This window comes from Podarcis bocagei (assembly GCF_964188305.1).
Source record: "Podarcis bocagei genome assembly, chromosome: 7".
In the NCBI taxonomy this organism is placed as follows: domain Eukaryota; kingdom Metazoa; phylum Chordata; class Lepidosauria; order Squamata; family Lacertidae; genus Podarcis; species Podarcis bocagei.
In genome coordinates this window covers 69821070-69845850 of record NC_138132.1, presented here as the reverse complement: position 1 = coordinate 69845850, position 24781 = coordinate 69821070, and the positions used below count along the sequence as shown (strand labels likewise).

The following is a 24781-nucleotide window of genomic DNA, read 5'->3' as shown; positions in this document are numbered from 1 at the left end:
GGCATGTCTCGGTATTGGCTTAGATTGGAGCTAGGCTCTGTATTGGCTTGGTTTAGAGCCCAGAAGCATGTTCCATAATCGGCCTCATCTGCCCCATCCTAGTAGCTGCAGCTGCTCAGCATCTAGGAAAACCCGCTCTTGACGTTAATTGTATGTGACATAGTTGCTTTTTGTATTTATAGATGTCATCACAAGTAGAAGGGAGGAAGTGAACCTTTCATATATATATTTATTGATGAAGCTATAAACAATGGATTCCAGGAACTGCTGGTTTATATTCTAACAGCCAATGATCTTCTGAGCTCCGTGGTGAATGCTGAGGGAGGCACCTGGAACAGAAGCATGGGAAAATAAATACTACAGTGACACTATTAAAACATCACCATAGTAAATAAAAATGTGATGAATTTAATGAAGATTGGGAACCTTTTGTTTCTTAAGCACACTCCTTCACAGATGACCATGCATTTCAGTCATGGGTGTATATATTTCAGTGCAGTAAATCAGCCTGCATGTATATCAATATATTGTATTTTAAAAGCAAGGAAAATGTTTATATGCAGGCATGACCCATTCTCACTGTGTCTGAACTAGTGACTGGTGGTGAGGAGGTGTGGTTGCTGAGTGTAGCATGGGCTTTAAACTAATCTGATTGCGCTTGTTCTTTCTGCCTCCTAGTCCAGCCTCTGTGGGCTATTTGGATCTGGTTAAACAAATAAATATATGCAAATGAAGGGGGAGCCAAAAAGCATGCCCTGCTGCTCTGATCCTAAGCCCGGCACCAGCTGGAGAAGCCGCTTCGTTCTGCTCAGCACCCCATGCTGAGTTCTGGATCCGAAAGCTCCTTACATAATTTAACGTAACAGGGATCTAAGCTGGTGCTTCTGTATAAGATTGTGTGCTGGCTGTGGTTCACCCACGTCAACTGGGGAGGGAGGTGCCAGCCTCCTGGCAGGTAGTGGGGAGGAGGGCGTCATTGGGAGGGATCCCAGCATGTCTTCACGGGGATTCCAGGAATGTGAATTTCCACAGCTTAATTCACTTTAACATGCAAACGTTGGAAGATGTGTCAAACCATTGGTGCATCTGTCTCAGAACTGGCTACGCCAAGGCTGGAGGACTTTTTCATGCTGCAAAGTGTTGCTGAATTACAACTCCCAGCATTCCCAGCAAGCATGGGCAAAAGCCAGGGGTGATGGGAGTTGTAGTTCAGCATCATCCAGAGGGCCAAAAGTTTCCCACACCTACTCTGTGCTGAGTGGAGGTGGCTTTTCAGGGTTTCAGGCAGTGTGTAGTAGTGTATCTTTTACCAAAAGAACAATATTTTTTTACATCAGTCAAAAACTGCAAACAAACCCAGGAAAGATAGAAACTTCAGCGGTGCACAACCATGGGACATCCTTGCTATGAAAATAAGTGTGCTCCTATTTTGATCTGTCACTGGGGAACAATTTTTTTTTTCCATTTTCTGTTGCATGAGATTTTTCAACTGTTCTTATATGTTCTTTCAATGCTGATTTCAAATCTGAAATCAATTTTCGTGTATGTGCTACAGTTATCTTTCAATTTCCGACTTTTGCCAATATGTCATATTTACACTGGGGATAAGTGGACACTGACACGTTGATCTACCCTAACCACATGGTAATTATGTTTTACAAACTTAATTTTTCTTAATTTTTATAGTTGTGTAAATATGACATATCAGCAAAAGTTGGAAATTGAAAGATAACTATAGCACGTACACGTTGAAAAATCTCATGTAACAGAAAATGGAGAAAAAAAATTGTTCCCCAGTGTACTGTGTATCCCAAGGGAATACATTTTTTTGCATACCTCCAACAGTACATAGATATATATGTCGTTTTCAATGCTATACATGTCATGTTCAATGCTATATGTCACTTACATTTATACTCATATTGTACTACTTTGGCAATCCGTTTAATAAAATATTGAATTCTTGCATTGTGAAAAACAAAGATTATGGTGAAAAGTGAAAAACATGAATTGCAAAAAAACCCCTAGAGTTTACAGAACAAAACCAACTTCAGATATGAAATCAGCATGTCGAAATTAGGGTAGAACAACTGCAGGTGTCAATGCAACAAAAAAATTGTTTCCCAGTGAATCTCAGGGTTCGAGCCCCACATTGGGCAAAAGATTCCTGTGTTGCAGGGAGTTGGACTAAATGACCCTTGTGGTCTCTTCCGACTCTATGATTCTATGTCACAACACATACAGCCTTTGCAGGGAAGGCTGCCCGGCTGCCCAAAGGCCCAGCACCCTTCCACCTCCTTCCCTTCCTGCCCCGATTAACACATTTCCCTTCTGATATCTGAAGTGGTCAGCTGTCTGCACAGCTCAGCCAGCAAATGTTTGTGCCAGGGCTTAAAGCACTCCTCCCCGTCTGCCCCCTGAAACCCCAGGCTGCATTTGGGATGGCTCCGGACCAGATGTTCCACAGCCTGCACATTGCCTTGGCGAGGGGAGTAATCTGCGCCCGACGGGATTACCGTTCTGTCCGGTCTTAACATCTGCAGCAGGACGCAAGCCCCCAAACTCCCAAGCAGCACCGCTTGGACACACAAAGCAGAAGCAGAGAGCCTGGTAAGAACTTTTTTTTAATGGCATCTCTGCAGTACGGGAGTTGGTGGCCCTTGCGAGGCTCCTTTTTGGGGAGGTAGGGGTGGTTTTGCTTGTTGGATTATTCCAGGCCATTCTCAAATTAAGAAGTCTACCGGAACAGAATTGGGGAGCTGTGCAGTGCCCCTGTTGCCCCAAGTGCCTGGCCAGCACCAAAGCACCCATTTAAGTTTTCTTGGGCTTTCAGAGACATGAACGTCCAGAGGAAGACATCCTACCTGCAAATATAGGAGGAGGGAAAGGTGATGAAGATTTATCGGAGGCCATAGGAGCATCTGCTTCCCAGGTCTCCTCATCAACTAAGGAGCCCTATTCTAACTGATCCTACCTCTCTTGCAGGGGCCATTTCCCTGGATTTTTAGAGATATCGGTGGATGCCATGAAGGAAAAACTGTAGCGAGCTATGGAAGGCCTGCAGCTTCGGGTAAGCCTCAATAAGGAGGGGAGTGGAGGGGAGAGGGAGTCTGTAGCTGCCCTCTGGGTGCAGCAACCTGGGCTCTCCGATAAGAAGGCCAGGTCTGCCATCCTCCTCGTTATTTCTCATTTGCATAGGTTAATTTATATATCTGCAAGTTAACTGCTGCCTGGGGGCAAGTCTGAACAACTGAGGGGGGAAATGATGGAGGAAAACAAAACAACACCAACAGTCAGGAGGGGAACACAGCCAAGGTGGTTTTTAAAACAAATCATCCCAAGTGCATTTCTGCAAATTTGGCACTTTGGGGAAAGGCTGTAGCTCAGCGGTAGAACTCCTGCTTCACGGACAGCAGCCCTGTTCAGTCCCCAGCATCTCCAGATTGGGCAGACAGTGTCCCTGCTTTGAAACCCTGGAGAGATGCTGCCAGTCCGAGTTGACAATAGTGAGCTAGATGGACCAATGATCTGCATTTTAGGCAGCTTCATGTGTTCCATAGATATCCTTCTGGGCATGATAAACAGCACAAGTATTTAACTCTTTATTGCGTCATGCCATAGGATGTGTAGTGCAATGTAGGGCAGAAAGCAGAATGAGGGTTTCTTTTCTTTTCTTTTTTTAATAAAGAACATTATATATTAATATTTTATTAAGAAAAAAATCATTTATAAGAAAGAGTGAAAAAGAAGAAAGAAAACGTGAGAATGGAAAAAAGAAACAATACTGTTACATTACCATACATTAATATACAAATATGTATATTCTTATTATCCTAATACACATATACTTTTCAATAACCTAATATATTCTGTATAAACTCATTCCATTGTATTTATAGACACAGACAGTCTGTGTCTATAAGCTGTCCGTTCATATGTTGCCAATGTTGTCACGCCATTGACTGAGCAGAATCGTACCTCTATTCTTCCAATTCTTTAGTATCAGTCTCTTGGCCACCGTTAGGGAGCGTAGAATCCATTTTCACTGCCCTGTTGTCAATTTCCATGCAGTGGGTATATAGCTCAAGAGCATATTGACCTCTGAAAAACCTTACTTTTTCCCATAGTGTCTTATTAATATAGTTCAGCACTGTCTCCCAAAACTTAGTAAGTGTGGGACACAAAATGAGGGTTCAGGCTGCCATTGCATACCCACCTAGAGTAGTCCCCAATGAATGCAATAGGAGTACCTTGAGAACAGGATCCTGCAAGAAGAATTACTGACAAAAGAGGAATGGCAGACAAAATTAATGACTATGCAGAATTAGACAAGATGACAGGAAGGATTTGAAACCTGCGGGATCAGAGATTCTCAGAGGACTGTGTGAATTATCTGAAAAGCAATTGTAATCAACAGATTATGCTAGTAGGATTGCAAAATGTTTTGTAAGGAGGACTATGTGAAATGTTGCAGAGAAAAGTATGAAGAGAACTATTAGTGAAAGACTATTAAAAGTAATAGCGAAATTAATGAAATGCAGATTAAGTGATAAAGATTGAAAAATCTTCAGATATGGTTGATGGAAGTCCAAAACACTGAATAAGATGAGAAAATATGTTGTATGGTGTGTGTTTTTTGGAAATTTCATGTAAAAATTAATAAAAATATATTTTTAAAAAAGAGAGAACAGGATCCTGCTGTTAGCTGGGGCTTCCTCCTTAACCAGATGGAGAGCCAGATGCAAAAGAGGGTAGGATCCTGCACCTTTAGGAACTGTGTAGAGAGGGGGCTGCCAGTTTGCCTGTTTCTACGTTATGCATTTTTGTGGTTTTTATATTGCATACCGCCCTGTGATCCTCGGATGAAGGGCGGTTTGGAAATTTAATAAATAAAATAAAGCTGACAAGGATGAGAAACTCATAGACTGGCCCATACCTATGCACATACTAAATAACATGATTTTAAAAAAAAATAAAATCAGTGAAGAAGCCTACAGTCTTGCTTTCACCCTGCCTATTATTGGGAATGGTGACGCAGAGGGTCAGCTGCCCATCATAGAATCATAGAATCATAGAATCATAGACTTGGAAGAGACCACAAGGGCCATCGAGTCCAACCCCCTGCCAAGCAGGAAACACCATCAGAGCACTCCTGACATATAGTTGTCAAGCCTCTGCTTAAAGACCTCCAAAGTAGGAGACTCCACCACACTCCTTGGCAGCAAATTCCACTGTCGAACTGCTCTTACTGTCAGGAAGTTCTTCCTAATGTTTAGGTGGAATCTTCTTTCTTGTAGTTTGGATCCATTGCTCCGTGTCCGCTTCTCTGGAGCAGCAGAAAACAACCTTTCTCCCTCCTCTATGTGACATCCTTTTATATATTTGAACATGGCTATCATATCACCCCTTAACCTCCTCTTCTCCAGGCTAAACATGCCCAGCTCCCTTAGCCGTTCCTCATAAGGCATCGTTTCCAGGCCTTTGACCATTTGGTTGCCCTCCTCTGGACACGTTCCAGTTTGTCAGTGTCCTTCTTGAATTGTGGTGCCCAGAACTGGACACAGTACTCCAGGTGAGGTCTGACCAGAGCAGAATACAGTGGCACTATTACTTCCCTTGATCTAGATGCTATACTCCTATTGATGCAGCCCAGAATTGCATTGGCTTTTTTAGCTGCCGCGTCACACTGTTGGCCCATGTCAAGTTTGTGGTCAACCAGGACTCCTAGATCCTTTTCACATGTACTGCTCTCAAGCCAGGTGTCCCCCATCTTGTATTTGTGCCTCTCATTTTTTTTGCCCAAGTGCCATAATTTACATTTCTCCCTGTTAAAATTCATCTTGTTTGTTTTTGGCCAGTTCTCTAATTTGCCAAGGTCGTTTTGAAGTGTGATCCTGTCCTCTGGGGTGTTAGCCACCCCTCCCAGTTTGGTGTCATCTGCAAATTTGATCAGGATGCCCTTGAGTCCATCATCCAAGTCGTTGATAAAGATGTTGAATAAGACTGGGCCCAAGACAGAACCCTGTGGCACCCCACTAGTCACTCTTCTCCAGGATGAAGAGGAACCATTGATGAGCACCCTTTGGGTTCGGTCAGTCAGCCAGTTACAAATCCACTGAGTGGTAGCATAGTCAAGACCGCATTTTACCAGCTTCTTTACAAGAATATCATGGGGCACCTTGTCAAATGCCTTGCTGAAATCAAGGTAGGCTACATCCACTGCGTTCCCTTCATCTACCAGGCTTGTAATTCTGTCAAAAAACGAGATCAGGTTAGTCTGACATGACTTATTTTTCAGAAATCCATGCTGACTATTGGTGATCACAGCATTCATTTCTAGGTGTTCACAGACTGTTTGCTTAATGATCTGCTCCAGAATCTTCCCTGGTATTGATGTCAGACTGACTGGGCCGTAATTATTTGGGTCCTCTCTTTTCCCCTTTTTGAAAATAGGGACAACATTTGCCCTCCTCCAGTCTGCCGGGACTTCGCCTGTTCTCCAGGAATTCTCAAAGATGACTGCCAGTGGTTCTGAGATCACATCTGCCAGTTCTTTTAATACTCTTGGATGCAGTTCATCTGGCCCTGGAGACTTGAATACATCTAAACTAGCCAAGTATTCTTGTACTATCTCCTTAGTTATTCTGGGCTGTGTTTCCTTTGCTGACTCATTTGCTCCAAATTCTTCAGGTCGGGCATTGTTTTCTTTATCGGAGAAGACTGAGGCAAAGAAGGCATTGAGGAGTTCAGCCCTTTCTGTGTCCCCTGTTTGCATTTCACCATCTTCTCCTCTGAGTGACCCCACTGTTTCTTTGTTCTTCCTTTTGCTACGAACATACCCATAAAAGCCTTTTTTGTTGCTTTTAACCTCTCTAGCAAGCCTGAGTTCATTCTGTGCTTTAGCTTTTCTGACTTTGTGTCTACACGTGCTGGCTATTTGTTTGAATTCTTCTTTGGTGGTTTCCCCCCTTTTCAATAGGTGGAATCACCTCCTGAGATACTTCGTCTCTTGAGAGGCAGTGTGGTGCAATGGTTAGAGTGGTTAGGATCTGGGAGAGACTGGGGTTCAAATCACCAAGCAGCCATGAAGCTCACTGGGTGACCTTGGCAAGGTCACTGCCTCTCAGCCTGACCTACCTCACTGGGTTGTTGTGGGGATTAAACGGGGGAGGGGGAAGAACCAAGCGCACTCTGAAGAAAAGGTGGACTGTTAATGTAATAAATAGATATTATCAGAGCCAGTGACAGACAGAGAGTTTTGCACACACAGCCTTCTACAAGGGACAACACTGAGACTTAAGGAGGCCCTGCTAACAGGCAGGGCCAATCCCTGGATTGGTTGCAAATAAGGAGGCAGTCAGGTAGGGCTTAAAGGAGTAGCCTCTGCTGGTCTTCTGGCATTCGGTATTTGTGTTACGGAAATATACAGCAGAGGGGATGTGGGGATGAGCACACCGGCTCCCACTGTGTGTTGCTGCTCTGATCGCCTTCCATCAGTTGTGAAGTGGGGTGCTTGCTGTTCTGGCAGAGGCTCCCCCTCCTGCTGTGTTTTAGAACCCCAGGCTCAGCCCAAGACATTTGACTGCCTGTGGTGCAAAGGACAAGCTTGAAGGGCTGTATCTCATGTGCTTCCCATGCCAAAGGTCCCAGGTTCCATCCCCAACACGCTCAGGTAGGTCTGAGAAAGATTCTGGCTCGAAACCCTAGAGAGCTGCCAATAGTCACTATACAAAATGCAAACCTTAGATGGACCTGGCTCAGTATAAAGCAGCTTCTTGTGTTCCTGTGATGCTGCCCAGATTTCACATGCAGAATCTGACCACATGGGCAGTTGGATCTTACTTCAACACTGGCAATGGGACAGCATCCTCCACTGTATTCCAAGGCATCAGGCTATTGTGTGCAGAGCAGGACTTGGGAAGTGTGGTAGGAAGACTGTTGCTACCACCATACCCTCCAACATTTATCCAGTGAAAATAGGAATGCCCTATTCATTCATTCATTCATTCATTTATACCCAACCCCATCTGACTGGGCTGCCCCAGCCACTCTGGGTGGTTTGCAACATGTATATGAAAACATAACAAAACATTAAACATTTAGAAACCTTCCCTATGCAGAGCTGCCTTCAGATGGCTTGGGGGTTGGATAACTTCATACCCTCCAACATTTCTCTGGTGAAAATAGGGACATCCTACCATACCCTCCAACATTTCTCCAATGGAAATAGGGTTGTCTTAAGTAAAAGCGGGACGTTCCAGGATCAAATCAGAAACTGGGACGGCTTTTGTAAATCCGGGACTGTCCCTGGAAAATAGCAACACTTGGAAGGTCTGCAAGCCAGGTTCTGCCACCTAAGGCAGCTGCCTCACTCTCCCTCATGGTAGGGCCGGTCCTGTAGAACTCAGATATTTTCACTTGTGCACCTAAATGGATGTTTTCATTGTTTCCACCCCTGCTTGCAAACAGTGCAGGAAGAGGAAGATTGAGGCTGTCTGATGGACCACTGGCCTAGATGTGCAGGATGACCTAGTACTGACTGGCTCCTTGCAAAAAAAAAAAAAATATGCTGGACTATGCAGGCCTCATTCTGACCTTCATGTTCTTCAGCAGACTGAGCATCTCTTGGTCAGTACAGATAGGCTCTGCCTTAAGAGATCCTGACTGTGCCTCTTGCTTTGTAATTTAAAGTGTGTTGATGGGCAGCGAGGATTCAAACGGAAGGAGAAAACAGACCACACAGGAGTGTAATCAGCCCCACAGGGATCTTGTTATAGGAGAGAAGGATGGGGCTGCCCATTGGCTGGGGTAATCCCCCACCCCAGCAGATGCTGAGAGGAGATTGAAGGGGGTTTTTTTATATAAATAGCTGAGGACAGCCCCCCCGCATTTTGCCTACATGGCTGAGAAGCATTAGAGAGAATTAATATGCAATCTCTCTGTGAGAGGGAAGCGCAAACTCCCCCTCCCCATTCTCGTAGGATTAATCCCTGCTCCTCGATGAAAGTAACGGTGCTTCTGGGAAGCCAGAATGGCTGAAAGGGAACCAACAGGAGAATCCAAACTCCAGGCAGGCAGCAGGAGGACATGATGGAGAGGAAGGTCTCATGCTGCTACTACAGAAGGTCGCTGGTTCGAATCCCCACAACGGAGCGAGCTCCCATTGCTCTGTCCCAGCTCCTGCCAACCTAGCAGTTCAAAAGAACACCAGTGCAAGTAGATAAATAGTTACCGCTGTGGTGAGAAGGTAAATGACATTTCCATGCACTCTGACTTCTGTCACAGTGTCCCGTTGCACCAGAAGCGGTTTAGTCCTGCTGGACACATGACCCAGAAAGCTGTCTGCGGACAAATGCCGGCTCCCTCGGCCTGAAAGCGAAATGAGCGCCACAACCCCATAGTCGCCTTTGACTGGGATTAACCATCCAGGGGTCCTTTACTTTTTTTTTACCTTTACAGGCCCATCACTCACACCAGACTGAGTGAAAGGTGGGCAGAGAGCCAGGCAAATCACTGCACCAGCCATGATAGCACTGGGCCTCCGCTCCTCCCATGCATGCAATCCCCCAGTTTTGAACTTCCTCCGGGCTCCTGCTGGCAGCAGTCCTGCACTAATGGAGTAATACTGGCCTCACTTCTCAGGCAGAAGCTGGCAGAGACTGACAGTGCAGGGTGCAGACAGACACACCTACCCCAATCCATAGCCCAGCACAAATGTTTTCATTATTATTATTGCAGCTTAGGGGGATCAAAGGGGACAGCTCCATGGTAGAACATCTGCTTTGCATGCAGAAGGTCCCAAGTTCAATCCCCAGCAGCATCCCCAGGCCTGGAAAAGGCTCCCTTCCCGAACCCCCAATGAGCTGCTGCCAGTCAGTGTAGGCAATGCTGATCTAGATGGACCAATGATTTCCTATGTTCCCAAAGAAGACCCAGTAGGGTGGCAACCAGTGGAGCACCAGCCTTGGTAGGGATGTCTCCATGGCTATGGAACTGCAGCCAGAAGGACTAGCAATGTGCTCTCCTTTCATGATGCCCCATATAAACAGCCTTGGTCATCGAATCGTAGTATTGTAGAGCTAGAAGGGACCGCAAAGGTCATCCAGTCCAACCCCCTGCAATGCAGGAATCTTTTGCTCAATGTGGGACTCGAACCCACAACCCAGAGATTAAGGGTCTCATGCTCAACCGACTGAGCTATCCCAGCTTCCGTAGTTGCCCTTGCTCTTACATATTCAAGATACTGTCTATTGATGAAAATGACTTTTGGGGGGGGGGTGCATGCCATTAAAGAAAACAGCTCTCAGAAATGTTTGTGGTAGGATTAATGTAAGGGATGTCACCAACTAAATTGGACTCAGAGCAGACCCATTAAAATCGATGAACCAAATTTAGCCATGTCTGTTCAATTCAGTGGGACTAATCGGACTAGCGTTGATATAATCCTGTGTTTCTGACTAATGCCCGTGAAGCCTTTTAAAATGCAATGAAGCAACTGCAAATTGAGGCAAAAATGTGGAAAAACTGGATTTAAGATTGGAAAAATGGGAGAAATCGACACTGACTGGTGGGATGTCCAGCATCAAATGCGGAGCTAAGCAGACATAACCCTGACCTCCCCTCTATCCATTTAGCAAATGTGTGGAGGCAAATGTCTCTGTGGCTGTGGGGTTAATTGAGAATGGGGACAGGTTTGGCAGAGTGCAAAGCAGAGCAAGCCCAAAGGAATCCTAAAAGGGACATAATAGCAGAAACGTTTTCCACCCTGCTGCCATGTTCTGAGACCCCCCAAAAAAAGAGTCATTTATGGGGGAGAATCAGTGGATGTCAGAGGAAATAAACACTCCATTCTCACCCTCTAATTCATCCTCAACAAACCCCCATGTTTGTGTTACAGCAGCAAAGTCTTGGTTTGGAAACCCTATATTTTTCCAAGATAGCATGTTGTTTCACCTTGAGTTGCACAACTATGCCATTCACAACAACCCTTTTCTTTAAAAAAAAAAATTAAAAATAAAGCAACTCTAAGTATTCCCCCATTCCCCCGAGTTTGCTCAGATTGCACCCTGGCTGGTTTTAAAATTGATATCGCTGGTTGTTTCAGTGGCTCTGTTGGTTTCCTTTAACATGCCGGAGTGAAATTACACTGCGGTGAACTCACAAGAGCGAATCTGTTAGGGGTTGGACTTGTTTTTGCTTTCCCGTCTGCAGGAGATTTGAGGGAACTCCCTGTTTTGCATTTACATAGCACAGTGGTGGGGCATCTCCCTTGCCTACAGAAGGTCCCAAATCCAAACCCCTTGAGGGCTGGGAGAAACCCTTGCCTGAAAACCTTGGAAAGCTTCTGCCAGTCAGTGTAGACAGCACTGAGCTAGCTGGACCAATGGTTTGACTCGGTATATTGCACTTTCCAATGTTTCTGTATGAGAATGTCTGGGGCCCAGACACTGTTGTGGGATACACAGGGTGAGATGCTGCTGTGCAAAGAGATAGGGAGTGTGTGTGTGTGTGTGTGTGTGTGTGTGTGTGTGTGTGTGTGTACTGGAATGAGGCAGATTGACAGGAGAATCCCGTTCTTTGGGGTCAGTATCTGCCAGGCTGCTGGGATCCCAGAGCACACAAACAGAGCACACAGCAGCTTACGCCCCCTCCCCCAGGGGGTTTAGCCAAGGAAATCTCTGGCTTTCACCCTGTTGGCAGGGCCATGGAGTCCCTGAGGACAGTGGTGAGAGGGGGAGGCCTGCAGCTGGTGCGATGTGTGTGTGTGGGGGGGGGAATGCCAAAAGGGGACTGGAGCAAACCCACAACAGCCAGAATCAGCAACGGTGTCCACAGCGCACGGTGGAGAGTCGTCCTCTAATGGGTTGCGGCTCCATTGCGGATGACAGCTTGCCCATTATGGCATTGCCCGGAAGACCTCGAGACTACAGAAGAAGGGAGTGCCTTCTGTTGGGCTTGCAGTAGTCCCAGGTCCTGCTGGTAAGGCTGGGCAAGGGCTGAGGAGGCTGGCAGTTTCTCTCAGCTTCTTGCTATTTCTCCAAACTTAAGTTCAGTTCTCCGCATTGCCACATCAATTTTTTATTTTTCTAAAATGTCGCTAATGAAAATTTGCAGCATTAGAGTGAGAATTCTATAACATGTAAGCAAATTTGCCCCCCCCCCTTTGTTTTTTTGCAAAGCCGTTTTCCTGTATGCTATTTACCAAGTAAGGCGCATTGTACCCCAGCAGATACATTTTTCATGCTCATTACTTAACTGGAGAACTGCATGGCAAAATTCAGAGAAATGTAGATGTCAAAGTATGGCTGCATATTTTTTCCATAACATTTGAATTAGGTAGGTACCCAGGTTGTCCACATTTAGTCAGAGTTGAGAGGGCTATTGTGGAAGTTTCCATCACATGGGATACTTTTTATTATTACAAAGGCTTATTTGGGATTTGCAGTGTGTGTGCGTGTGTGTGTGTGTGTGTGTGTGTGTGTGTAGTTGGTATAAATTTGTGTCCTAGATATACCCTCTCTTTCTCACTTCCCCCCATGCTTGTTAACTGCTATTTAGTTGGGGGAGGGATGTGATGATGTTGAAGTGGTCCACCGTAGGGCTTGCAGCAATTCTCTTTTGGGTCTCAACCCAATAGATGAAGAAAATGGTCACGATCTAGGGGTGTCCATTACGTTCTCTGAAGCTGTGATGTTTTGGAAAGGGGGCTGCTGCTTGAAACAGTTTTGGACCAGGATATCTACAAGACCACCTCCCCTAACACAGAATAAGCTGATGTTTGAGATCTTCTGAAGAGACCCTGCTGGTTGTTCCGCAACCACTGGGTTGTCCCTTGAAGACGATCAGTGAGGCAGACAGGAATGACATTTAAATACCTCTTTAAAACTTAGTTTCCCCAAAGCTTCCTCAATTCTGACTCCTGCACCTCTGCTTTCTACGCTGCTTGATTTTAATTTTGATATGCATACATTTGCTTTGTTTTTATCTTACTTTCTTTAACTAGGAAATGTTACTGAAAGCTATTGCTTTTTACAAAACTGTTTTTGTATCAAAGGCTTGGAGATTTTTTTATTCTGTTAGCTTACCCACATTTCCTCTTGTCCTGCTGCTTCCCCCCGGGGAGTAAGCAGCAATTTGTGTTTTCTCTGGATTGCTGTTTGCTCCAATTTGGCACTAAAGAATGGATTTTCCCTTGGAAAGGAAGGGAGCAAGGGGAAAACCACTCAGACCCATACTTTCTACACATGGGATGAGCGGAGGTGTGGATGAGCCCTTAATTTAAAGAATAGATGAGAACATAAGAAGCGCCCTGCTGGATCACACCCATGGCCATCTAGTCTATCTTCCAGTTCTCGCAGTGACCAACCAGATGCCCCCATGGGAACCCCATAAACAGGACCTCAGTGCATCCACCTGGGATTCCCAGATTCCCAGTTATTCAGAAGCATCACTGCCTCCAACATAGGAGGTCGAACAGAATCAGAGGAGTGTAGGAAACAGTTGGCCATTTCACCATTGGCGAAAAATGTATCCTTTCATAAGGCCAGTGCTGGCTGATGCCATTGAGATTGGTAGGGTGAAAAGCAGGGAGGCCAACAGTAGGGGGTGCCAGAGCCAAGGGCAGGCAGAGTAAATGAATTCTAGTTTCATCCCCCTCCTTGTATAGACAAAGAAGGGACCCTGCCCAAGCAAGCAATTTTTAGAGGGAACATATAAAAGGTCAAATGTTGTCCTTACAGGGCACACACATACACACACACTTCCCAAGAACATAGAAAGCTGTCTTATACTGAGTCAGGTCATTGGTCCATATAGACCAGTATTGTCTACACTGGCTGGCAGTGGCTCTCCAGTTTCTCAGGCCAGGGCCAGGAAATGTGGCAGGCACCTTCTGCTCTGTTGCTGAGCTACAACCCTTTTCCCAGTGTCCTTCTTAAAATGTAGTTCTCCGTGCTGCGTGTAGCGCTCCTTGGTTTCAGCTAAGATTCTTAAAACCTTGCTAAATATCTCCTGAACATTGCTCCCAGCAGGCCTCTGGCGGCCACAGCCTCTTCCGGCTCTCTGCTATGGAAGTGAAGTTGATCCATGTGGCTCTGGTCGTCTTCTTCCTTCTCTCGGTTGCCATGACCAGCTGCTTCCTCTGGCAGTATAGCCTTCCCAAAGTGGAGCCCAGTAAGTATTGAACCAGGTGCCCATCTGAACGAGCCCATTCTGGCCAAAGAGTTTCATGGCATTTCTCACCAGAAGAGTGTGTAGGGGGCCAGAGTAGCAGGGGGGAACCGTTTACAGGTTTTCTTTATAACACACACACACACACACACACACACACACACACACACACACACATGTTCACACTTCTACCAGGCAACTAGGGATTTTTAAAGGAATTTAGTCTTTGCAAATTCTCATATCAGCTGACCTGATCTGCAGACTCTCCAAGTGTCCTTGTTTTCCAGGGACAGTCCCAGATTTATGGAAGCCATCCCAGTTTCTAATTTGATCTCAGGATGCCCTGCTTTTCCTATTTTCATTGGAGAAATGTTGGAGGGAATGGTGGGACATCCCTATTCGAGAAATGTTGGGGAGTCTGGAGTAGTGCTGCACCCTGAGCTGAGGAGATAAGTAACTATGCAACTTTTAGAAGACATCTGAAAACAGTCCAGTGTAGGGAAGTATTTTAATGCTGAATGTTTTATTATTATTTTTATGTATGTCGGAAGCCGCCCAGAATGGCTGGGGCAACTCTGCAAGATGGATGCGGTTTAAATAATAAAATTGTGGTTGAATAGGATGTCCCTATTTTCATCAGAGAAATGTTGGAGGGTGTGGATCTGCACTTCCTGGTCTAGTGTGCAGATCAGATTCCATGCTTCTCTAGTGTCCTGATGCAATCCTTGGCTCAAAATGCACACAATATACAGTCATTCCTTGGGTTACAGACGCTTCAGGTTGCGTTTTTTTGGGTTACGGACCCGCCGAAACCCGGAAGTACCGGAATGGGTTACTTCCGGGTTTTGGCTGTCGTGCATGCGCAGAAGCACTAAATCACGCTTTGCACATGTGCAGAAGCGCCGAATCGCAACCCGCGCATGCACAGATGCGCCGCTGCGGGTTGCAAACGTGCATCCCACACGAATCACGTTCGCAACCTGAGCATCCAATGTATGTATATTTTTTTATGATAAAACGAGAAAAAAGTGCCTAGAGAGAAACTATTTTTTAAACACATATTTTTATGCAAAAGCCATTTGACCACTTTTGATCTGCGGAACTGCCAGAGGCAGTTGGTAAACTGAAAGGGGAAGGAATGCTTTTTCAATCAGGTTCTGCTGCTGCTCCTATCCGTGTGTGTGTGTGTGTGTGTGTGTGTGTGTGTGTGGATCTGCTTGGCCACTGTGAGAACTGAATGTTGAATTAGATGAGCCTTTGGCCTGATATCTAGCATCTGGGCTTTTCTCATACACTTATAGAAATGCATTGCAAATGTTTCCTTGTCGCTTTATTTGAACTGCTCCACTGCTGATTAACCATTGAGGAAAATGTTTATTATGTCTCTGCCTATTGTCTCAAACCTTGCCATGAAACACTATCTTAGCCGTAATACCAATGCCCCAGATTCCGTTAATTGGGGAAGTGATCTTTCCCCAATACAATGAAGCAGACAGCCTTGCCGCTGTCAATAGATTAGTAATTCTACATCTGCTTTCTCAACGTGCCCCTTTCCATCCCAGTTATATTAGCTGCTGGTAAAAGAGGTTTTCAGAACGCAGCTGGTGTTCTGAGCTCAATGGAGAGGCTGTGAAGGAGGCAGAGGGAAAGGAGACAAAAGCTGGGTGGAGGGGAGAGTGTCCTTGTTTGGCTTTTAAGCTGCCTTCCCTGGCTTTGCAGCACCCCTAACAACTCAGCATCATTACGCTTGCAAATAAGCAGGTTTTTATTTTTATATACACAGGCAGCTTAAGCTCCCAACAACCTCTCACTCAGTAACAGCCAAGACAGAAGAGAGTGGTGTCAATTTAAAAGGGTGGGGGAATCATAGAGTCATAGAGTTTGAAGGGATTCCCCCAAAGGTCATCTAGTCCAACCCCCTTTGATGCAGGAATAATCGCCAAAGATCCAAAAGTTGGGGCCTATATGCATCAGCTTCCAGGTTTTCCAAGTTGTTTTCTCCTTGGAAGCTCCATTGGCCAGTTTGATAGGAAGACAGTAGAAAGGAGGATGGCCAATCCAGATTTTATTGATTTGGAACGTTTGTTCCTTTATTACTGCATTTATGTCACACCTTTCAAGGTGTCTCCATTTAATCCTGTGAGGTCAGTCAGGCTGAGAGACAGTGCCTGGCTCAAGGTCAACCAGTGACCCTCATGGCTGAGTGGAAATTCGAACCCTGGTCTTCCAGGTCCTAGTTTGATACTCAAACCACTATACCACACTGCCTCTCAAATTCCCTAAGCACCCCTAACTGAACCATGGCATACCCACCACTCTGTCTCTGTTTCTGTTCATAGCCCCATCAGTGATGGAGGTCAGGCCAGAAGCAGTACAGATGTGTCCCCGTTACCCAGACCCCGTGCCTTTGGACCACCCAATCCCAATACTGAAGGATGCCCTCGAAAAGGTATGTTGTGGTGAGACTTATGGAGGGTGGAGGCTTAGCTTTTGTTCATTTCAGCAAAGTCTATCCAGGCATGTAATTTTTATCATGCAACTTATTTTATGAAGTGTAATGGTTTTAAGAGAGCTGGTTTTATTTGTATTTGCTGCATTAACTTCGTCTTGTTTTTATTGGCCTTTCTTAATGGATTTTCCTTTTTTAGGTTGCCCTTTGTAAACTACTTAGGGGGATCTTTCATTGAGTTAAGGGGTATACACATTGAGTTAAAGAAAGAAAGTTCAGAGCGAGTGGGGGAAGCCCTGCCATCCTCTGAGCTGGCTTTGTGATATCAACCAGTATCACAACTCCATCGCTGGCCATTCAGAGTTTGAGTAGAAAGCCTCGCTTTCGTTTTAGCATTGTGGTTTTGTCTGATTGGCTACGTTTTGGGGCTGTTCAGAGTGTAGGCAGGAAGTACTGACTGGCCCGGGCTTAGCTCTCTGGCATCATCACCAAAACAGAACAGGCTGACGTTATCACAATCTTTGTGTGATCTCTTATCATGCAGAGAGTTGGGCAGAGGGAATGGCACCCAGCAGAAAGCAGAAGCAATAAAGGAACAGCAGCGGAAAAGGAACAGTTCAGGTTTTCTCAGGGAGCGTTTCTCATGGAGGTGAAAATTCATTGCAGCCTTAGTGATTATCTAGCATTTATACATGGGTAATCCAATGATATCCCACCATAAGAAGCAAAGAAATATATGAGAGAGAGAGAGAGAGAGAGAGAGAGAGAGAGAGAGAGAGAGAGAGAGAGAAATGATGATTGATGGTGATGGTGACAAAGGCCTCTGATTCTCCATTCTTTACCCTTCTCAAATCTCCTGCAGGTAGACACGCTTCTCCGTCACAAAATCCGGAGCCCTGGCCTGCCAGCTCTGTCAGCCATCGTCATCTACAACGACACAGTACTATGGACAGGAAACTTTGGGAAACGCAACGGCTCCGACCCTTTCTCTGGCATCCCCAACGAATACACCATTTACAGGTGAGCCTGCTGCTCACTCCAGCTGGACAGGTGAGGCGAACGGCCTGAGTCTCTTGTCTCAACAGCCTGCACATTTCTGTGTGCAGTGTCTTCTCTAAGAAAGACCCCTGCCTGCAACCCAAGAAACCCACTACCGGTCCATGTAGTCATTTCTGAACTACACCTAAGCTCCAGTCTACGTTCTTGGACTATGTGCTTCAATGACATTTGTGAAGAAGAGGTTCCATTTCCAGCAAATGGCGTCCATGGGGAGGAGGTGTGAGGGAAATCCTTTGCTGTGGAATGTTTCCAAGAAAAGGAAGCTTTCCATGGGAAGTCCTTTGGTAGCCAACACAGCCTAGGGTAGCCTACATATCTATTATTGAACTACAATTCCCACCATACCTGACTATTGCCTGTGGGATGTAGCTCAGTGGTTTAGCATGTGCTTTGCATGCAGAAGGTCTCAGATTCAATTCCTATCATCTCTAAGTAGGCCTTGGAAAGATTCCCTGTCTGAAGCCCTGAAGAGCCTCTGCCAGTTGGTATAGACCAATGTTTCCCAAACTTGGATATCCAGCTGTTTTGGACTACAATTCCCATCATCCTAGGAATGATGGGATTTGTAGTCCAAAAACAGCTGGAGACCCAAGTTTGGGAAACACTGGCACAGGCAGTGTTGAACTAGGTGGACCAAAGATCTGACTTAGTAGAAGCTAGCTTCCTATGTTCCGGCCTGGGTCTGATTAGACCTGAAATCCAACCATGTCTGGAGGGTGTCCTGTTTGCTTCCCCTGCTCCAGCTGATTATGTATGGTTTGTTTGTGCCTGGTAGGATTGCAAGCGTCTCCAAGATCTTCCCCACCATTATGCTGTACAAGCTGTGGGAGGAAGGGAAGGTGACATCACTTGACGACCCTTTAGAACGTTATGCCCAGAGCTTCACCATTAAGAACCCCCTAGGGCGGCTCAAAGAGTCGGAGCAGAGATACTCAGCAGATGGACTGATCTTCCTGGAGAAGGGATCGCTGCCCCTCAAGCCGTCTCCAGTGACTTTGCGCAGAATGGCCAGTCAGCTCTCAGGTGAGGGATTGCACGTGTGGAGAGAACCTGTCAGACATTGTTTAATCAGCGATCCAAGCATGGCACTGAGGCGTTTGAGATGGAACCACACCATGACCTCATTAGATGCCTCATTAGTTTGTCTTTCTCCAGAAGTCTCATTGGGAGAAGGATCCTACTTTTGTGAAGACTTGATTCCTGAAGAGTTCTTGTCTGCAGCCAGACACCTCTCTGGATGGAATGGGTTTTCTGTCAGTCTCATAAAAGGCCCCATCTCTCCCATGTGCTCAGGACTTGTTCAGCCTCACTTTCAGCAGCCAATCTCTCCCGTGGTGCAGATGCCCAATCCCAAATAGTCTCATGCAAGGATCCTCGCTCCTCATCCTCAAACTGAGCCTGATCCAAAGCTTGGTGCTATTCCAGGGCCTCCGAGTCATCCTCTGATGAGGAATCCTCAGGCTGAGACATGAGAGCTGTTGGACTAAAACTCCCATCACCCCTTCCTATAGTTTGTATCTACTGGCTCTGGTTTTCCAAGCCTGAAATCCACTCCCCCTTGCTCTAAACCACCTAGATCTGACAAGTGAGAGCCTATCGCACACCTCTTTCCCAACTGACATCAGTGGATAGTATGAGTGACTTCTCTTTCATGTCTCGGGTACTGCAGGTTTGCCCCGACGGCTGCGCTCAACCACTTTGCTGTGGAAAGGGACAACCCAAGAAGCATTGGCACTGTTGAAAGATGATGTCCTGGTGGCTGACCCAGGAACCAGGTGAGAATGCCCTAGGACTTTGCACCATGTTTGGCCAAACTGAACCAAATTGGGCTGATTTGTGCCCTGTCTGGATCTGTGTGAAGCAGATACAAACCACTACAGAGCCGAATGGATTGTTACAATTGGTGCTGATTTGTAGCTCAAGCCAGATAGACTGTTTCCAAACTGTTGCAGTTACTAATTGCAACACCATATAAGAAGAACACAGGGGGAAGGGAAGAAGGGGAACTATGGGAAAGCTGGAATGATCGTAGCCTACCCAGCACTCTCCATTCACATTTCCGGCGAGGGTATGCAGTCCTCCAAGCCTATTTATCTGGTCCCTGAGGGTCTCCATGTTCCATGCCCCGTCCTTGGGTCACACCCCTCTCCAGCCCTCCTTGAGTGCATTTGGCTGACTGGAATGTGCCCTTGAACTGTGACAACATCTCTTGTTCACCTGGATGGCGGAAGGAGAGATGTGTGTAGGTGTAGAAATTGCTGACCTTTGTTTGGTCGCAATGTAGGCTACTGTATAAAGGTAAGTGTCACATTGATTGCCCTACTCACTTTTGCCTCTGGCCCAGCTCACCACTGGCCTGAGGATCCCAGATGGTTGCACACAAAGGAATGCAGCCATTGAAAAATCTCCCCACACCTGTTTTAAGGCTTCAAACAGTGAGACAACGATCTTACTTTACCTGGATTCATGCAAGTGTAAAACAAAACCTAGTTTCTCACTGTGATAACTTTCTAGTTTACTAGTCCGGTTGAAGGGCTGAAATGGATTAGCCTGCAACCAAGGTTTTGTGTATTGCTGGATAGGCTCAAGGAGCTGATCCACGATAAACACCACAGTTCTGGCTTTGACACCAAATACTGTAGTGATGTACGTGCTTCAGCTGTGAGAAATCGCCAAAGCAGCTTAGCTGATCCCTTTCGTCTCCTGTCCTCTCCTAAGATATTTTTTGTAAGTGTTTAATCTCACAATGGATCTGGCTGCAATTCAGACCCCTTCAGCAGTATCCATTCGGTAGGCAGCTATGAGAGTGTGGGGAGGATGGAATGAAAAGCATTTCCCTGCCATGTTGTCCTTCTGATGTGTATCTATCTACATCTTTTGGGGAAGTGGTGTAGCTTAGTAGAACTCCCATTTTTCACACAGAAGGTTCTATCCATGTCGATCTCCAAGTAGACTCCTGGTCTGAAATCCTGGAGAGCTGCTGCCAGTCAGTGTAGGCATACTGAGTGAGATGAACCAAGGGTCTGACAGCTTCCTATGTGATTGTGCATACCATTGTATTGATATTCTTTTGAGTGAGATTTTTGGAAGCATACAGAGATCGTGGAGTGTTGCTCATTTTGGCAACTTTTCATTCACCCTCAAATTCCAGTTCATTCAATGATAGAACTGTAGAGTTGGAAAGGATCTGAGGGTCATCTAGTCCAACCCCCTGCAATGCAGGAATCTCAACGCAAACTTCATTATGTGCAAAACACGAAAATCATATAATTTATAGCATAAAATGAGTAAACATGCGTAGAGTTATCTGCAGTGATAGTCCTACTCAGAAAAGACCCGTGGAAATTAAATGGCATGACTGACCCAAACGGAAACAGAATCTTTGCAACAGTGCAGATCCCATTATTTATTTTGTCCCTTCCAGCCAATATGTAAGCTAAATATGACTTAGAAAGCTCTTCCTGGGTCTTTTAGTAAGACAGCACCAAATAATCCATTTCGCCCATCTCTGTAAAATTTGCATTAATAGAATGAGAAGATGCATTAGCACCATGCTAGGTTCCAGTTGACATTCTTTATCCATGTGACTGTGATGCAGGTGGGATGACTGCATCAAGTATTTCAGGCCAAACTCAGTGGACACCCTGGAAAAAAGTTTGCTCGTTTCTATCTCTCTTTCTCTCTTCTCAGATGTCATTATAGCAACTTGGCTTTCTCGTTAATGGCCCACGTCCTAGCTGAACATGCTGCAGAAGGCGAGTACCAGCGCTGGGTTGCTGAGAACATCCTTGACCGCTTGGGGATGGAGGACACAGGCTTTGACATCACGCCTCCCATCCGCTCTCAGATGGCTGTGGGTTTCTACAGCAGCGGGCAGACAGCACCCCTCTATGACCTGGGCTGGTACAGACCTTCTGGGCAGATGTACTCCACAGCTGCTGACCTGGCCAAACTAGCCATGGTCTTCCTGGGCACGTACCACCGGCGTCTCCTGGAGCCTGACACCGTGAAGACCATGCTGACGCCCCTCTTCAAGTGCTCCAGCGAATACTTTGCCAACAAGACCGGCACGCCCTGGGAGATCAATGAGCAACTGGGCTATGACATCATTAGGAAGGATGGTGACCTGGACGGCTATTCAGCCACCTTCTCCCTGGTCCCCAAGCTCCGCCTGAGTTTCATTGTGCTGATGGCTGGTCCCCGCCCTCGAGGAGACGTCGTAGCTGAGACCTACGAGTACCTGATCCCCGCCATGGAGTCCGCCTTCCGCGAGGCAGAGAAGAGCCTCAACCCGCCTCCGAGCCCTACTCCTTACGTTGGCTACTACACTTATTCCAACCTGACTTTCTATGAGATTAAGGTTGGGGGCGGCGGAGTGCTGGTCATGCAGCAGTTTGGGCCACACATTGAGGAGTTGATCCCGGAGAATTATCGGACCATCAAGCTGCATCACCTTGAGGACCGCGTCTTCCAGGTGGTGTTTGATAAGGAATTCCCATGCACCCTGCACTTAGGCTCCGCCTCCGTGTCCCTGGAGACCCAGGATGGGCAGCTCTTCAATTTCTACCCTTTTGATCGCAAGGGCTTGTCCCCTGGCTTCGATGCTCCAGGTCTGAACACGTACAATGTCGTGCGCATCCAGCGGAAGCCAGTATTCTACAGTTAACTGCTAGCAGAAGGGGTGAGGGAGATATTTTCTACTCTGAGCTCCCTGTATCAACTTCCCCCAAGTCTGCCATCCAACAACCAGGTTGCAGAAAAGAATGAACAAGGTGGCAAGGAACCGAGAACATCCACCTCCGCCAATGGCTTAGCTTTCCTCTTCCCTCCTCTTCCCTCTCCGATACCCAACACAAACTCCACGGCTGTCCACTTGGACATGCCCCAGTCACCTTATAGGTCACTGAGACACGAAAAGTTTGGGAGGCAGTTCCCCGCCCCCTGCAAAAGCAACACAGCTTCTGGGATCACGTTCTTGGGACACCTTCAAGTTCTCACCATGCCTAAGTTCTGATCTAGGGGCAATCTCAAATCTTGGAGGAAAAGAGGGAGAAAGAGAGGGGGGAAATGCCTGGGCCCTTCAAAAAGACCAGGCGTAGGGAAATCCTGTGCAGCCTGGGGTCTGCATTTCCTTCGTGAACTCCTTCCTGGGGCCATGTGCCTGGGTGGGCGGGGCCAGAGGCAAAAGCAGGAGGATCAATGAATGTGAGTGTTACATTTGTACAATAGACTAGCTGATAGACACATTCACATATCCCTTTCCATCTTCCATCCAGGCAAGCAAGAGCCATTTGAGTTCAAGGACACAGTACAGTCAGGCGAAAACACTAAAGCAGCAGTTCTCAACCTGTGGGTCCCCAAATGTTGTTGGACTACAACTCCCATCACCCCTGAGCTCTGGCCTTGCTAGCTAGAAATGATGGGAGTTGTAGTCCAACAACATCTGGGGACCCACAGGTTGAGAACCGCTGCACTGAAGGAATGCAAGGAAGCATTGGTATGGGTGTGGCCTGGGAAGATGGGGGTGTGGCTGGGGAGGGTCAGCAGAGCCAGACAGAGAAACCTGGGAGTTTGCACTGAGCTCTTGGACCTGAGGTTGCCAACCCCTAATTGAAGCCCAGCTAGCCAGCAGTACGTTGAGCCCCTAGGCATCTCCACTGACTAGGGAAGTTTCGTGTGGACCTAATAATAATAACAACAACAGCGCAGGGTCAGCTGAGAGATGGAGCAGAAGGTCATGGAATTGCTTCATAGCTTTGTACAAAACCTTGTAAATGGAACACAGTGGAACCACCATCTTCCCGGACAGTCTCTGGATGCAGGATCTACCCCTTGTGTTGTGTTTCTGTAGATGAATGTTCGTGTGCTTTTTTTATATACGGTGTGAGTCTTGTTCGGATGTATTCACACCAGGGCGGTATCAAGAGATGGGTATGCATGGGATGGGAGAAATTGGGTGTGATTTGGGTCACCTAATACACACCTTCCAAAATGGTGTGTTAACTGAAACACAGTCGTCCTTCGAAAGCTGCGCTTCTTCAGATTTTGTGATGCCAAATAATGTGTGCAAAAAAATCCATCTGTTAGGGGTAAGCGGGCCCCCAAAATGCATATATTCGTGAAAATAGAATATATAAATAATTGCATCAGGCAACGTTTTGTACAGAGAGGGAGAAATTTGTGATGAAATGCTGGTGGATTTACATGAGGACTTTTAATAAAATAAAAGCAGCAAACTGATTTGAAAGTCCAACAGGAAAAATGGAGAGAAACCAAAATCAACAGATTCATTCACCCCGGCTTACAAATGCATGTTTCAGTTTGAAGAAGGATGTTTGCAGGCAGAGTGAGGGAATGGGGCTGTTCATGGCTTTGGTCCCGTAAATGTATTGCACAGGAATATAAAACCCCTTGTATAATATACCCTTCCAATAAAACACTTTGGTCTGAATGGATTGCTAAGTGTTGGGTTGACAATCTTTCTGCACTCATTAAAAAAAAAAGAATTCTTATCTCGTGGCTGGCTGATGTCAATAGCGTGCGGGTGTTGTATCTTCTAAGACGTCTATAGCCCCACCAGGTTGCTCAAGGAAACAAGGGTCAAGGATAGTGACATTTCTGGATTGCATAATTCATGGTTTCAAAATGCAAATCTCAGCAATTCACTGCACTCAAGCGCAAAGCGAGCCCATGGCACCCAAGAATTCAGACCTGATAGAAGCCAGAGGAGAATTCAAGCTGGCTTCTGTGCTTTTCTTGCTGTTACTCCACCAGTGAAGGTGGAACAAAGGGAATATTATTTCCCTGCTGTCTTCCTCTCTCCACCCTTCTCCATCTAGGAGCTAACACACTGCTATGGCTGCCATCCAGGCCCCAGTGGCTATAGGAAATGCAGTTTCCCCAGTGCTACTGGCATCTGCTTGCTGGTCCAGGAACCTGCCTCTCAGTCAGAATGCAGAATGCAGAATGCAGAAATTGTGATGCAGTTTGGTTTCAAGGAAATGTGATAAAAAATGCACGTTTTATGGAAATTATGGGTTGCATACAATGCTATAACCCTATGAAGCACCAGTGTCAGATTTACGTACAGACTGAGCAGGTTAC

The 24781-nt window shown here is 46.3% G+C and overlaps 1 protein-coding gene across 1 annotated transcript; it reads left to right on the top strand.

The window, feature by feature from the left end:
* Positions 1–2491: 2491 nt before the first annotated feature.
* On the top strand, positions 2492–23008 carry LACTBL1 (lactamase beta like 1). The gene is made up of 8 exons (XM_081201561.1): positions 2492–2610; positions 2986–3070; positions 14031–14172; positions 16509–16618; positions 17481–17638; positions 18453–18700; positions 19347–19452; positions 21368–23008. Exons 2-8 carry the CDS (start codon positions 3050–3052, stop codon positions 22341–22343), a joined length of 1761 nt encoding a protein of 586 aa, XP_081057687.1. The 5' UTR covers positions 2492–2610; positions 2986–3049; the 3' UTR covers positions 22344–23008.
* The last annotated feature ends 1773 nt before the right edge of the window (positions 23009–24781 follow it).